Below are 17,300 nucleotides of genomic sequence, written 5' to 3' on the forward strand. Positions count from 1 at the left end.
TTTCCAACTTTGTAGAAACTCTTTTAAGAAAAGTAAGGCTTTTGTTCCATTTCTCTCCTATAATAAACATCATATATTGTTGACTCAGAGGTCAGGGCTTGCTAAAAGCATTAAAAATAAGCTTCAACTTAAGCCCAGCTGCCAAAACTATGAATTCAAGACTGCCTGGAAGTCAGGCTCTCTGATGTGTAAAAACTACTCATTCATCTTTGTGTAGTGTACTGGCTGCTCAGTGGAGAGGGAAAAGCACTCATGCTCAGACAGCATTTGGAAGTAGTTTTCTAGCCAGGTCACTAAAGTTGTTGGGACAGAGGAATCATCAAGATTCATTTTGTCAGCCAAGTTGTAAATTGCGGTACCATCTCTGAAGGCCAAATGTTCTCATTGGCTTCTGCTGCTTCGTTTTTCATTTTAGAGGATGCAGCAAAGAGACTGGAGGCCTCAACTCTCTGACATCACCCTTGACCTCTACCTAGAGGGGGGAGGGAAAATGATACCCTGGCAACAAAAACCACCGCTTCATTCCCCCAAATAAGGTAATTATAAGCCATCAAATCCTGGCATTTAAGTTGTAAACCCAAGTATGTTTTAGTAATTTGTAGTTTTTATCTGTTCTTAGCTGTCAACCATACTTTAAAACATTCATTAAAAAGTGTCTCAACATTCAAAGCTGAAATGATCAATTCACCTTTACAGCATTACTAATTCTTCTAAAGAACAAACCTTTTGCAGTATGCAAGAGAAAATGGTAGCAGAGATCTGAACACAGAAGGTTTACATTTTACATGGACAAAGCTATATTGACTGTCATAAGAACTGCAGAAGAGGGATAAGCATGAAATATCTCCTCAGCCATTTTAATAGTAGCCCAGCAGGTGGCATTCAAGAATTGCTATAAAACAGGATCAACCTATCCTAAGTTCAGTTCATTTGCTTACATGCTAACCAGGGAATTGTACAAATGATCACAATTTATGGAGGGGCTTAAACATGAATACAAAATGACTCAAATGAACTCAAATGACTCAAATGAACTACTGTGGTAACTATTATAAACTATAAGGATTTTGTAGCATAAATATTCAATATAATTGGGTTTAATTAAAAATACCAAATTGTGAGCTTTTAATTATCTTAATTTCTAAGTTTCTTAATTTCTAAGAAACTTGACTCAGCGGTGCTGCTTTTCCTCACTCAAGTTATTTGGTACATTATATGCCACTTCAGTCGATGGTGAAGAACCCCACAAGGTATCTTTGCCACAGTAAATGATACTACTACAAGTTATGCACACACACAAAATTGTGCTAGAGAGCTCATGATTTCTAGCAAAACGGGCAAGGGAAGGGAGAGAGAGAGAGAAACAAAGAAGCGATATGATATGGGGAAAGCAGAGGCAAGGAGGGAGAAAGAGAGAGAGAAGAGAGAAGAAAGAGGGGGTGTGAAAGCTGTGGCGGGGGAAAAGAAATGGGTCTGGAGGAAGGAAGAAATGGGGCACAGATGCTCTGCACCAGGTCACCATCGGGGGCGGAGCGCGCCTGAGGCAGGTGCCGCCCTAGAGGTCCGCTGGGTCCAGTAGAAATCTGCCGGGCTAAGACCGGCAGAAAGGGTGCCAAACTAATATGCCGTGAGGGCCAGGAGGGAAATCACCAAATTCCTATGCTGATCCCTGTGTTTTTCAAAGCATGGGCAGGGTTGCACAAGAGTGCCCTGGAAGTGCTCTGTTAGAGCAAAAACAAACAACAATGACTTGCTGCACTTTACAGAAGGGCAGAGTAGCACTGTCTGGACACTGACATTAGGAATGCTTTGCTCTGCATATCAGCATGCCACTTGAGTGAGACGGACAGCCATTTGGCCAGACGGCCACCCAAACCACACGTGAGGGAGATTGGAGTGGAAAAGGCGAACGGGGGATAGTACAAAGCTGCTGGGCTAAGACCGGCAGAAAGAGTGCCCAACTGCTGCGTGGTAAAGGCTGGGAGGAGGAAACAAAACCCACACAAAGCCTTTCCAGGTAAGTGCACTACCGCACAGATGCTCTGTGCGGGTTCAGCTAGGCTTAGCGGGAGGAGGCTGTGCTGTGTGGGGTGTGTGTGTGGGGGGGAGAGAGCGAGCAGAAGAATGGGGGGGAGAGCGCGAGCGGCAGAGTGGTGAGGAGAGAGAGGGGATGCCACAGGCTCGGTGCACTACCGCACAGATGCTCTGTGCAGGGTCAACTAGTATACATTTAATTCCATATTGTAATTGCACGTATTTTTAAACTGATTTCAAATTTAAGGACTTCATTATTAAACAGTATGTATTTTAAAACAAATAGTGAGCTTCATTATAGCTATACATTACTGAATCTATTTCAGGAAATCCTCTCAGCCAATACACTTCTGAGGCATTTTAAAAACATTTTTATAATTTTAATTTTATAAAACATTTTAAAAACATTTTTATAATTTTAATTTTATAAAACATTTTAAAAACATTTTTATAAAGAGGCATTTTTATAATTTTAAAATGATGAGAATGAACTTTTAGAACAGGAAATAAGTTACAGAGTATTATCATTCAAAGTATCATCAGTTTTATCAGTCGTCTGTCTAATTTGCTAATGCAATTTGGACCTCAAGCTGATTTATTCTGTTTGGTGGATGGAACAGACCATAGTTTGGTCTTTTAGGAAGGTACACCTGGATGAATAAAAAGCTGTCAGATCAGAGAAGATAAATAGGAATGTTCTAAGTTGTCTTTGGTTAAACTGCAGTCATGTCCAATCAGAGTTATTGACCAAAGTTTCTCCCCATTCCTTCTTTAGCTCAAGCAGATATTACAGGTTTTATGGTCAATACTCCATTTCATAACCAATAAACATGAAAGCTGGGATCCAAAGAGCCACTTCAGGTGCGTACAAGGTTTTGCATATACCTAGTGGAATTTTAGAAATTTATTTATTTATTTGACATATTTCTATACTGCCCCAAACTCATGTCTGAGTTTTGTTGTTGTTGTTCCAATAGGAGTCACCTATTGCATCATAAAACTGCTTATGAAACTCCCTGCCAGTTTCAAAACTGATTAGCCATGTTAGCATGGCAAAGATGATTTTTGAAAAATAAAGCCAGCACCCTTGGATCCTCATAAGTATTTGCACAAGTATTTCCAGAACTACCACTATTTATAACACAAAAATTAAAAGTAAACATTCATAAGTTATTCAGCCTAGTTTTCTTCTCAAAAGAGTACCTCTCTCTCTTTTAGAGAGAGAAAAGTGCTCAAAACAGTATTGATGATAATTTTTGCTATGTTTCCTCCTATAACACTTTTAAATTTAATTGCCTGTCGGCATATAGTAATAGCAAGCATGATCAGTGAGCTGTAGCAGTCTCTAGGGAATTCTCCTAAGACGACAAATATGCCACTGGTTTCTGTGGTTCTTAACATTTTCTAGATTGTTCCTATACCACATTCACTGTTTACTGAAAGTTAATGGGGAACACAGGATAGAGTTTTGTGACATAGGATTAAGAAACGCAATGGCTGCAAAATACGTAATTGCATAACATACAATGAAATAAGTAAAACATAACTACAATGCTTACCCCTAAAGCTGGCAACCTCTGTGTGCAACTAACAGCAACTTTTAGTTTCCAGTCTGTTTCACCATCTAGCTGATCAGTTCGGATAAAACATGAACCTTAAAATGGCAAAAGAAACAAAACATGACAGATGTTTTAAATCCCATTAAATGGAGACTGCCTTAAAGCTACAGAAGCACTGTTTTTGAAATGATTTATAACAAAATTTTAAAATCAAGCAGAGCAGAGGCAAATGAAAACTATTTCCAGAGACACTGTCCAGGAGCCAAAGACATATGTGTGCACAGTTTTTGACTTTCCCTTTCAAACTTTTCTATCCTACTGAACCCATGAATTGCTTTTTAAACTTCACTAAGCCATTCACCTACAGGGGTCACATTTTAGCTGGTTTTGATAGCCAATAAAATGTCATGGTTGCAACTGACCCTAATGCTCCTTCAAATCTGGGGGACGAATGAAGCCTCATCCCTACAGTCATCCAAGACTTTAGAGGCACTCAGGAGCAAAAGGTCTTGTTGCTTTGAAGCAGTTCCAAAGTTCAGTGCCACTCAAGGAAGGGGTACCCTACTTTCCTCCCACAATCTGGGGAACAGTCACAGTGGGAAACTGGTGCTGGGATTCAGAGGTGATCTGAAGCAGAAAAAGTTTATGTGCTACAGGTCACTTCAAAAGGTCAGGGATGAGTCCCTTCTCTGACGCTTGGGAGAAGGGTGGAGAGGATCTGTTACTCATGGTAGGCTTTGAAAGTTCTCTTCTTCCAGAAGTTGCTGCTTTCAAATCCAGTATGAATGGATTAACAACTTTCCTTAACTACTTCTGAGCCTGGGGAAAAGGTAGAGGCTTATGCGTACATTCTTTGTGGGCTTCAAAAGTGACTGAGACAGAAGGAATGTCAGAAAAAGTTCAGAAATGAGCCTTGTCAATCTCCCACTTTGCACTCGGCACAAATGAGTTTGCTATGTTAAAAAAAGCAACAACAAAAAGGATGATTGTCCTTGCTGAACTCATATCTGGACACCTCTTCACCGTGGATAATATCTCAGCCAATGTATTTTAAACAAAGCGATTTTCTAACACAAGTACCAGGAAGAAAAAGTGTCAACTTTAATGAGCGAACATACAGTATCATTTTTACATGTACTTGCAGTCTATTAAGTAGGCCAGTGATTATCACTTTTTCTGTTAGGAACATAGGAAATTGCCATATACTGAGTCAGACCATTGGTCTCTCTAGCTCAGTATTCACAGACTGGCAGAGGCTTCTCCAAGGTTGCAGGCAGGAATCTCTCTCATCTCTATCTTGGAGAAGCCAGGAAGGGAACTTGAAACCTTCTGCTCTTCCCAGAGCAGCTTCATCTCCTGAGGGGAATATCTTGCAGTGCTCACACATCAAGTCTCCCATTCATATGCAACCAGGACAGACCCTGCTTAGCTATGGGGACAAGTCATGCTTGCTACCACAAGATGAGCTCTCCTCTCCAGAGTTCTCAGGCACCATTATTTCAGTGGTCTGAGGGCCAGAAGAATATTTTGCTGCACAAATTGACTCCTTGTACACTCAGCATTTAGGGAGACAGATAAAATGGCTGTGGATACCAGATCCAGTTGGCCATTCCTGTCATAGACAACATCAAGAACTTGTTGAGTAATAGATTCTAGTGGAAGACTCTAGTTTTATCCTGAAAAATTTGTGACAAGAAAACCCTGAAAAAGTCTCACTGGTGAAAAACGTCATCTCCCCCCCCCCCCCCATTTAGCTTGAATCATTTTACACTGACAGTTAAAGCAACAGGTACAGGTATGCATTTACTTAGAAGTTTAGTAAAAAGACAATTATGAGGAGATAAAATTTGCATGGTGCTTCAGGAAGGAGACTATCAAAGTGCCAAGCAATACATTTTGTTCAGGTACCCATGATGGGACACATTTGGTGTTACAATCAAAGTATGTGGCCCCTGATGTGAGTAAAATCTAGCTAAATCTCACGCTTTATTCACTAATGCTTGCAAATGTAAGAACTCAATGAGCTAGCCTGAAAGGACACAGTTGATAGAGAAAAGGCACCTAAAATTATCTCTCATCTGCAGGTGGAGTTTTTACACAAGATTCCTTCAAAAGAACTCAATTTGCTTAGTAAGTATACTCTATTCATCCAACAACTATACTGTCCTATAAAGCAAATACATCTTTAAAAAAAACAGATTTAGTTCACATATATAGCTTCTTTCAGGACTCTGAAAAATATACTCGTCCTAAAAGATGTATTGAAGTCTAAGCAAAATAATTGATTAGCTACTTCTGGAAAATTCAAACACATTCAGTAAGCATTTTTCAGACATGGCTAGTGAAATTGAAAGCACTGTAAATAAACATAAGACAACATGAGAATGCCACACTCCCAAAGTACATTCCAATCAACAGTCTATTTTCCATCATACTTTTCCCTATACAAGACATTTCATGGTTCTCTTTACCCTTCCTGTCAATGGCTGCTCTCATCCATCAATTTCATTTAGAATTATACTATAGATCAATGCAGTTCAAGACCAGTGTGGCTCCTGTGAATGGTTGACTGCACATATATTCATTTAATAGAGCTCACACTATGACATGTATTGGCCAGCTGCATTTCCTCTCCACTTCAGCAGTTAATTTCATCAATAACTTATCTCATAGTCCGTTTCCCTTTTATCCAGAAAAAGAGACGGCTTTGTGCCAAGTCAGCTTTCAGTAGTGAACACTACAGCAAAACCTAAACAATAAAGACCTCCTTCTACTATGTATTTTGAAATAATTCTTTAGCACTATTGGCAAGATTTTTCAGAGTACTAAGACATCATTAAGATAAAAAGTATAAATAATATTTAAAAGGACATCTTGTTCATCACCCAAGATCACACTGCAAGTAACTCTCGACTAACTCCAATTAATTCAAACATGTTACTATATACACACAATTAACAGAGTTTGTATACTGTTTTTATCTACATGTTAGCTGCCAAACTGCAAATGCAAATCACAGTTCTTCGAATGGGAAAATCCAGAATGATGCTGGCACCTTCAACAAGTGGTGGCTCCCTTACATTTAGCAGGTGAACAACAGCTGTCCCTATTCAGCATTGTATATCAACTTAGTTAGTGTTTATTGGATTCACAGACCTTTCCCCCATAAAAATAAGATACAGTTAAAATGTCAAATATTAAATAAAATTAATATACAAAAAGTCACATCTCATAGGAAAAACAGAACCTTTCATAAGATATTTCACAAAATACAGAATATTTCATAAAATCCCAATAAATATAGTACCCCAAAATAAAATAAACTTCCAATATTAATCTTATTTAACTGATTGAGAACTTATTGTAATGGCAGCAGCAAGATATTTAGCTGCATGTTCAGTTACTGCCCTATCTGAACCAGATAGGAGATATACAAAATAAAAACTTCTTGTCCTACCAGGGAATAAAATCAAAAGGAGAGCCATAGAAATTCCCTACAAATCCCATCAAACATGTTCCAGTTTCAACAAACCCCAGCTCACAAACCCCAGCATAGAATTCAAGAGGAATTTTCTAAAATTGTGAGTCTTTTTGGGACAACAAGCCATTTTCTCATACCTTTTGCTATGTAGACTCCTTGTAAAAAAGCAGTATACAAATATTTTTAATAGCTGACATCCAGACAAATGTTATACACACTGAATAAGGTTTCACGTGCACAATGAGATTTTCATCAGTCCCCTCATCCTTCTGTAGCCCTCTGTGTCACCTGAAAATATGACCCTGAAGGTTGCGAGGGTTTCAGGACATACATTTTGGAGGCGCAGAAGGAAAAGGAGATTGACAAAAGCTCCCCTTTACCACTGTACATACATGGCATTATTTGGTGCACACGTCTGACCAGATGTCAGCCAATAATAAATTATTGGTGAAAAACGGATAAATATTAAAACCCAGGAAAAGCAGCTGTACTACATTAAAAGTCATACTACTAGATTTGTTTACTTTTATATTCTTATTACATTTCTAGGACACTCTTCTTTGTAATGCTGCGACAGGTGGCCCTATCCATCCCCAGCACAGCATCCCTCCAGTAGCTGTTGCTGGTGTCTATCTTATGTTTCTTTTTTAGATTGTGAGCTCTTTGACGAGACAAAGCCATTTATTTATCTCTCTATGTAAACTGCTTTTGAAACTTTTGTTGAAAAGTGATATATAAATATTTGTAGTAGTAGCTTACATAGGGCTCTTGCTGCTCTCCAGTTGTAGCACTGATTAGGCCACATCCCAAATTCAACAAAGTTATGTCACCAGCAATGTTACATGCTCTCAGACACCTACCACCAATACCAATCAGGATTCTTATGCATTATGCAAAAGCAGTTTTGCAGATCAACAGCCTAGAGAAATACAGTAGTCATCCCACTAAATTTAAGTGAATGTAAGTGGTTGAAAATCTTGCCTGAGGTTCAATGTGCTCATTCATCTTGGTGATTCTTGGTGACCCCTGGTGATTTTCAGAGCCTTCAACTCCCCGCCCCCTTATTTTTGAGTTGCATTCACGACGACAGTTCTCCAGCCCTCTGATTTCCATAGTCTTGCCAACCATGGTTTTTCCAGCTGTGGGGGTTTGTGAGAATGGAATCCTCACAGTTGGCAAGGGACAACTGTAATTAGTTACCAGCCTAGCGATGGGTGGATGGATTTTAAAAACACATTTGTGACAGCGGATGGATATGGACTCTAATCTCATACTTTAGAAAATACATGTTATAGAATCCAGATGTTTTGGGATTAAAAAAAGAAGAGAAAGAAAAATCTTTAAGGGTGGAAATTATTTGGTGAGATTTTTTGTTTGTTTGTTTGTTTTTAATTACCTGAATGCAACTTTAAATTTATTTTTTAAAATTTGACACGTGTATACCTCCCACTACCAAAGTCTCTAGGCAGTTAACAACTAACTACGGAGAAGGCGGGTCATCACCAGGCAAGCCAGCAGCACCCCCAGACAAACCTCCCCTGAAGTTCTTAATAAGCGGCAGGGTTCATAACAAAGGCAGGATTCTCTTAAATACCCTGGAGCATAAAAGGATCATAAAAGAACACTGGGAAACATTGATATAGTGACATAAGAGCCTTTCATTGCTGGCTCCCTTTACACATTCTAACTGATCTAAAATGCCACTAATTTAAAACTAACTGTGCAGAATTTTGCAGGTAAACATTCAAAACCTCTCTCATCCCACCTACCATGCTTTAAATTAGTCCAGCAGATGGTCTCCAAGCATTTATAAAGTCTTACTAATTAAATTTTGCTAGATAAGCCACTTTGGGGCTTGTTGAGAAGTGGCATATAAATACTCTAGATAAATATATAAAATAATGTTTTTAATTACTAAATAATTTGCACAGCTTTATTTATAAACTCTTTTTTAAAAACTAGTATTGAAGTCCCCCCCGCCCCCGCCAGCAGTTTTCTTTAGCAAAAGCAAATCCAGGGGGTGGGGGCGGACAAGTTTCACCAGAAATGTTTGCAAAAGCCCAGGAGACTTCCATAGCCCCCCACTCCTCCCCCCCTATACAATTAAAACCTTATATTTGTGAGGAGTGGGGATCAACTGGAAGGCTCACTCACAGGCCAGCCAGCTCATCTAGCCAACTCCACAACTTGAAAGCCACAGAAGTTGCTGAACTGTGAGTTGGTGAATCCTCCAGACATCAGCTACCGCCTTCTGTTCACAAAGGCAAGGGCCATTTTTGATTGTATAGAAGGAGTAACTGGTTCACTCTAGAGCAGGGTCACCTATTTTTAAGCAGAAGGTTGACTCAGAATATAAGGAGTTTACTCCTTATAAGTGCCCCATCCCTACTTCTTACTAATTAGTAATGCACCTATTGTCATAAAACTGCCAACCATTTTGCCTTTCATTGCAAAGATCTCCTCTATCTTGTAGAAGAGATGCTTATCTAAATCCGTTTTAGCCTACTTTAAGGAAAGTAAGCTTATGAAATCACACGGCATTCTTTGTGTGTGTCCGTGTGTCCCCCTATCACCTTCACAATGCCTGGACCAATATGAAACAAATTAACTACAGTTGTAGGGATACATAGGGACACCTCAATGGCATAGTTTGTGATGAATGTTTGAGGGACAAGCAGACTAGCTTGTGAAGTGCCTAACAAATCTGAATCAAATTTGCTACAGCTAGCTGGACACAAGTTTGTAATGATGCCATCCATCCAATTCAAGATGTCAGACATGTGAATGTTTAAGGATGAAGTGGGCTAACTTGTGAGGATGGTAATTATCAATTAAGATTATAGTGAAAGGAGATTAGGCAGATTAGGTTTTACCAGAACTTGGTTTTTTAAAAAGATATATTTATTGCTTTGCTTTATGAAACACATATACAGCTATACTTGACAATAAAACGCATGCCACCTTTGCGACTGATTCATACAATTCTGGGAAAGTGTTTGTAATTCCTTTGTATATTTTAAAATAATTAATATAATCAATTTTAAAATAATTAATATCATCAATACCATATGTCCCTCAATACTTGAAAATAGGACCAGTTCTAACCTGGTATTGAAACAGAGGGCGGGGGTGGGAATGAAACAAAGAATGCCACAAAACATTAAAATTCAAGTGTATTTTAGAGTGAACTTCATGTGTTTGGTCTTGGGTTTCTTTCATTTCGGTAAATTGTTCCCCACCAAATGGTGAAAGTATGTGAAGCAGGATATCAGGAGTTTTAAACCAATTCTCTTCTATTTAACATATCCACACACAACAAAACAGCCCTTAGCCATTGCCTCATGGAGGCTTAGAAGGAACTAATGGAATCTCTCATACATTATTACACTTAGATATTAAGTTTTAAATCAAGACCTTTTGAACTGAATTTCATTAAACCTTGTAAATACAGATAGATAGATAGATAGATAGATAGATAGCAATAGCAATAGCACTTACATTTATATACCGCTTTATAGCCAGAGCTCTCTAAGCGGTTTACAATGATTTAGCATATTGCCCCCAACATTCTGGGTACTCATTTTACCGACCTCGGAAGGATGGAAGGCTGAGTCAACCTTGAGCCCCTGGTAAGGATCGAACTTGTAACCTTCTGGTTACAGGGCAGCAGTTTTACCACTGCACCACCAGGGGCTCATAGATAGATAATTATTGGCATATATAGCTAACCATGCTGTTCTCCGGTCACAACTGAAAATGATGTTTAAGGATTTTAAATTATTTTAAAATAGGGGTATTTATTAGTGCACAATAACTGGATAGTGCCACCACAATAACTGGACAAGAATAATTTGCTTTTGAGAAAAGGGCATGAGGCAGGAAGATTCCCATTCCTGTCTTCTCAATTATTATTACCTAACATTTAATTATTATTGGCAACACACGTTTCGCAGTGTTATTTTGTCTGTTTTAAAAGTTAAATAGGAGCTGCTGAGGGCAATGAGGAAGGGTTTTTACCTCTTCCCCTCACACCAAGGTTCCAATGAAAATTGTGCCCCTGAAACTGCTATTAGCCCCAGGAGAGAAGCTTCCACATGCAGCAAAAGAGACCTGCAGGGGCACAATTTTTGTTCAGATGGTGGCATGAAAAGAAGACACTGTGGTCCCAATTCTGATTCCCCATCCCCGTGGTTACTATTTAACTTGAAGAGGTGGAGTAGCACTGTACGTTAAAGAGGGGATAGAATCTAATAAGCTAGAAACCCTAGGAGGAACAGATGGAGTCCTCCACATAAACCCTTTGGGTGACAACACAAGGCCTGAAAGGAAATGAGCTACTAGGGATGTGCTATCACCCTCCAGATCAAAACACTGACAGTGAGTGGGAGTTGCAGAAGGAAATCAGGGAGGCATCAAGGAAAGACAGAGCAGTAATAATGGGTGACTTCAATTACCTACACATAGACTGGGTAAACTCACAGTCAGGTAATGACAAAGAGGTCAAATTTCTGGATACACTGAATGACTGTACCCTAGAACAGTTGGTCATGGAACCAACCAGAGAGAAGGAAACCTTTGACTTAACCCTGAGTGGCATCCAGGATCAGGTGCATGATGTCAGTGTCACAGACCCCTTAGGAAACAGTGACCATAGTGTGATCAAATTCAGCACAGCTGCAGGGAGAGAATCACCAAGGAAGTCTAATACTAATACTCTGAATTTCAGAAGAGGAAACTTCTCTAAAATGAGGAGTTTGGGGAAAAGAAAACTGAACGGGAAAATCAGGAGAGTCAATTTGCTCCAGAATGAATAGAGCTTATTTAAAACCACAATACTAGAAGCCCAGTTAGAATGTACCACCAACACTGGGAGGATGCCAGCTAACAGGTAAAGTCAAGGAAGCTATAGACTTCCTTCCGAAATTGGAAGGATTTCAATTGCCCAAAATTGAAAATAATAGAAATGCCCAAATGAAGAGAACAGAAAGGAACCCAAACTCTGGCAAAAGAAATGCAAGGTGACAATAAAGGAGACGAAAAGAGAGTTTGAGAAACATTTAGGTAAAAAGCATAAAGGGGAATAACAAAAACTTCTTTAAATACATCAGAAGCAGGAAATCTGCTAGGGAGGCAGTTGGACCATTAGACAATGAGGGAGTCAAAGGGATTATTAAGGACGATATGGAGGTTGCAGAGAAGCTAAATGAGTTCTTTGCATCCATCTTCACGGCAGAGGATATGGAGTGTATACCTGTTCCTGAACCGAGCTTCTCATGGAACTGAGAAGAACTGAGTCAGATAGAGGTGATAAGAGATGATATTCTAAACTGTCTGAAAAAATTAAAAACTAGCATATCACCAGGGCCCAAGGGCATACATCCAAGAGTCCTTAAAGAATTCAAATGTGAAACTGCTGACCTCCTTGCAAAAACATGTAACTTATCCCTACAATCAGGCTCTGTACTGGAGGACTGGAACATAGCAAGTGTAACACCAATTTTCAAAAAGGGATCCAGGGGCGATCCAGGGAATTACAGGCCTGTTGGCTTAATGTCTGTTCCAGGCAAATTGATGGAAAACATTCTCAAGGATAAAACTGTAAAGCAAATAGAAGATCAGGCCCTGCTGGGAGAGAATCAGCATGGCTTCTGCAAAGGTAAATCTTGCCTCACCAACCTTTGCAGTTGAAAGTGTCAACGGGTGTGTGGACAAAGGTGATCTGGCTGACACAGTATACCTGGACTTCCAAAAAGCTTTTGACAAAGTTCCTCATCAAAGACTCTTGAGAAAACCTAGCAGTCATGGGATAAGTGGACATGTACATGTGTGGAGTGGTAACGGATCGAAGGACAGGAAACAGAGAGTAGGTATAAATGGAGAGTTTTCACAATGGGGTGAAAAGTGTAAAATAAGAAGTAGGGTTCCCCAGGGATCTGTACTGAGACCAGTGCTTTTTAATTTATTCATAAATGATTTAGAAGTGGGGTAAGCAGTGAGGCAGCCCAATTTGCAGATGACACCAAACTATTTCAAATAGTAAAATGCAAAACAGATTGTGAGGAGCTCCAAAAAGGATCTCTCCAAACTGGGTGAGTGGGTGACAAAATAGCAAATGCGGTTCAATACTGGCAAGTGTGAAGTGATGCATACTGGGACAAAAAACAACAACCCAACTTCACAGATACACTTGTGCAGTCTGAACTATTGGTGACTGACCAGAAGAGAGATCTTGGGGTCGTGGTGGACAACTCGTTGAAAGTGTCAACTCAATGTGCGACAGCTGTGAAAAAGGCCAATTCCATGCTAAGGATCATTAGGAAGGGGATTGAAACGAAAACTGCTAATATTCTAATACCCTTATAGAAAACTATGGTGCAGCCACACTTGGAATAGTGCATTCTGGTCACCATACCTAAAGGAGGACATCGTAGAACTGGAAAAAGTACAGAAGAGGGCAACCAAGATGATCAGGGGCCTAGAGCATCTTTCTTATGAGGCAAGGCTACAACACCTGGGGCTTTTTAATTTAGAAAAAAGACAACTGTGGGGAGACGTGACAGAGGACTATAAAATCATGCATTGTGTGGAGAAAATTGATGAGATAAATTTTTCTCCATCTCACATAACACTAGAACCAGGGGTCATCCATGAAATTGAATGCCAAGAAATTTAGGATCAACAAATGGAAGTACTTGTTCACACAACACATAATCAACTTGTGGAATTCTGTGCCACAAGATGTGGTGACAGCCAACAACCTGGATGGCTTTAAGAGGGGTTTGGATAACTTCATGGAGAAGAGGTCTATAAAGGGCTACTAGTCGGAGCGCTATAGGCCATACATCAACCTCGGAGGCAGGATGCCTCTGAATACCAGCTGCAGGGGGGTGACAGCAGGAGAGAGGGCATGCCCTCAGCTTCTGCCTGTGGGCAGGATGCTGGACTAGATGGGCCTTGGGCCTGATTCATTATGTAAGAATGATTCTTATGTAAGAATAGTAACTAATAACTTACTAATAATAGTAAGTTATTACACAGGGTCAAAGTACATATTTAACACAACACACAGTTTGGCCCACAATTAGGAGACTCCCAGTATTATTTCTATGCTAGCCCTAATTCATACTAAGAAACTTAAAAAACAAATACTTGGGATGAACCAGCCCACTCCACTTCACATTTACCCTCTCGCTCCTATTATGAGACATTGGTTGACAGAATTGGCTGACATTGGCACTGTAACAGAATTGGCTAATTGCTGTTGGTTTTACTGAGTCATGATGTTGAGTTATTGTATTTAAGAACACGTTTCAGCTACTATTGTATAGCTCTGAAGCTGATGTGTCACATCGAAAGGGTTTGCTATCTTTGAACATCTATTTTTATATTTTGTTTAGATGAAAAAGAAGATTGTGAATGTGGAGGATGCGTATCTCATTGCCATTATACTGTCTTATTCAGCATTTTTTCACTTATAACAAGAGAAATCACTCAGTTTTGCTAGATATAGGATAATCCAGTATTAGCTAGATAAATGCTCAAGGTGATAATGTAAAAATCTCAATAAGAATGAGAGCATGTCTTGAAGAACAGAAAGTTGCAGTAGTTCTCTTTAGTCAGAACTCACATATAATAGCAGGCTTCAAATAAGATTTTATGTTTTACACTCTTAAAGGAGTAATTTGTCTAGCAAAAATCTGAACAGTTTTTGAACAAGTCATTTGTTAAACCCCTTTAAATAGTAATTCTGCTATGTTATGCACCAAAAAATGAGATGAGGTAGCATACATTCATGTGTGTGTATATTTAAATTATCTTCTTTAATAAAATTTCATCCCATCAAATATACATAGGGTTAAATTCTGTTCTTAGTTGTTTCTTTGTATGAAGACAATAATCATTATTCTTAAAGTCCATTATTTTTCCAGCAAGGAGCAACAAGATTTAACTCACTTTTTAAAAAGAGGGAGAGATAAAGGTTGTACAAACATGATTTCCTTTTATGCCACCTTGCAGCTGAGGCTGTATAAATAAAAACTATTCTGTCTGAATTCTCTCTCAAGTGTTGTATCTGATAAATTTTTCACAAATGAGAACATTAGCTACAACTAATGCCAGTTAAGCCTCACCAAAACTGAATTATTAAATCTGCCTGCCTATATCCTATTACAGCCTTCTTATGAATACTTGATTTTATTTTGTATAATTGACAAGAGTTGTCAGGAAACGGTGGTTTTAATGGCAATCAAATTAAGATCAACTGGTATAAGTGTCACAATGAAGAGCCTGTGTCAAGTGTTGATGAATTAATTGATGGGTCATTGAGAAACGAAGCATGTAAAATTGCCATAAAGTGTTATACCTTGTAATATTATCAACCTGCTAGCTATGCCAGAACTCAAGAGCTCAGGGTTTTGTGCCTAATCAAAAAAAGAAAAGTTTGCATATCTAATATCAAATAAATTTTAAATCATTCATATGGCCAGATACATGAAAATGTTAAACTGATGAGAAACTGAAAAGCACCACTGACATCATGCATTTGTACAATCTGTATTGGACACATATTAAGTTGATAAGCAACGTTAAATTGTGAGTTTACTATTTAAAAAGACCAGTAATGTATATGCCAAACATTTAACTATAATGTCATCACTTGAGACATAACTGAACAACATATTGGCATTTATAAGAGACTGATGAAAATTTCTTCTAAAGCATTAATTTTTCCTAATTCCACTGAAAGAACTGTGTTCACTCAAGAGATATTTGATCTGAATTAAGAAACTGATGAAGCAATTGATTAATTGGAATTTAAGCCATCAGTCATTGGATCCATCAACAGATTCATTTACATTCTAAACAATCAGCTTATGGTCCAATAGGATACCATGTATTAATACACAGTCAATATGATACCCCTGAACTCATCACAATTCCTTATTGACAAGCACACAGATGCTTTTAATCCAAGCTTGATCACACTGCATATATTTTAGGATTCTTCTATTGACTCTGTACGTTTTACGAATTTTTATTTTATTAAATTCATTATGGAATTATTTTGCATTCACTGAACATCTTTCAGAGAAAAGGAGATATTTAGAGCACCTGCCCAAGTTATATGCAATTTATATTCTCTTAGTAGTAGAAGCAAATCAAAAAGCTTTCTGCCCTTGAAAGATTTAGCAAAATATTAAAAGCATGCAAAATTACCATATGCCAGAAATTAATTCATTTTATCATTTACCTTATTTATTGTTAATATTGTATACCACCTTTCAGAAAAAGAACTTCTTTCAATGTGATTCACAGCATACCAACCACAAAATCCATAAAAATTCAACACTGACACACAATCAATAAAACAGTAAGATACAACTACAGAAGCAGCACGAACAAAGGGAAAAATAGCATCCTTTAAAGATCAAAGGCCTGAGTCAACAGCCAGGCCTTTATCCACCTCTTAAAGGCAATGAGAGACCCCCAAAGAGTAGATGTCCATTGGAAGAGTGTTCCAAACCCTGGGGGCAATAACCAAAAAGGCTCTGTCCCAAGTGCATGACAATCAAGCCTCTCTTACTGTTGTCACACTCAACAGAGCCCCCCTCTAATGATCTTGTCAGATGGGCTGAAACATTTGGGAGCAGGCAGTCCTATCCAGCAGCCAAATCATGAAGGGCTCTAAATTATAACCAGCACCTTGAACTGGACCCAGAAACAAAATGGCAGCCAATAGAGCTCTTTTGAAATGGGTGTGATATGGTTCTAATGGGTGGTTCCAGACAAAACCCTGGCCACCACAACTTGCATCAGCTGCAATTTCCAAATACTCTTCAAAAGCAGCCCCACATAAAGTATATTGTTGTAGTCCAGCTGCAACATTACTAAGGTATGGGTTAATTGTTGCCAAATCTGCCTTTCAAAAAAGTAGTACAACAGTGTTGCAAAGCTGTGCAACATTGGCCACTGCCTCCACTGTCCAATCTGTAGAACTGTATCTCGTTTTGGAGAATTACTTAAAAATAATTCCAGTGTGATATAGATATTCCAGTGTGATATAGATAACTGGATGTTTAGATACTTAATGAACAACCAACAGTTAATACCAAATTGTTCAACTGTTTGGTCTGAGAAGTATGCAAATCCTTTTTAGCAAAAGTTGCTAAACTAAGAAAACTGAACATAAATACTAACCAGCTGTTTCATTATATGGTACCTGATTC

At 38.7% G+C, this 17,300-nt stretch overlaps 1 protein-coding gene across 5 annotated transcripts in view; it reads right to left on the minus strand.

The window, feature by feature from the left end:
* The window catches only part of ATP9B (ATPase phospholipid transporting 9B (putative)), a 282,460-nt gene that overhangs the window by 171,399 nt on the left and 93,761 nt on the right, over nt 1–17,300 (minus strand). For all 5 annotated transcript variants that reach the window (XR_008306909.1, XM_053249182.1, XM_053249183.1 and 2 more), the window contains one exon: nt 3,594–3,688. Coding sequence is in view for 4 of the 5 variants with exons in the window: in XM_053249182.1 (XP_053105157.1) it covers nt 3,594–3,688 (95 nt within the window). In the remaining variant the exon portion in view is untranslated. The remainder of the gene's footprint in view (nt 1–3,593; nt 3,689–17,300) is intronic.

Source organism: Hemicordylus capensis, chromosome 4, assembly GCF_027244095.1.
Source record: "Hemicordylus capensis ecotype Gifberg chromosome 4, rHemCap1.1.pri, whole genome shotgun sequence".
NCBI lineage: Eukaryota > Metazoa > Chordata > Lepidosauria > Squamata > Cordylidae > Hemicordylus > Hemicordylus capensis.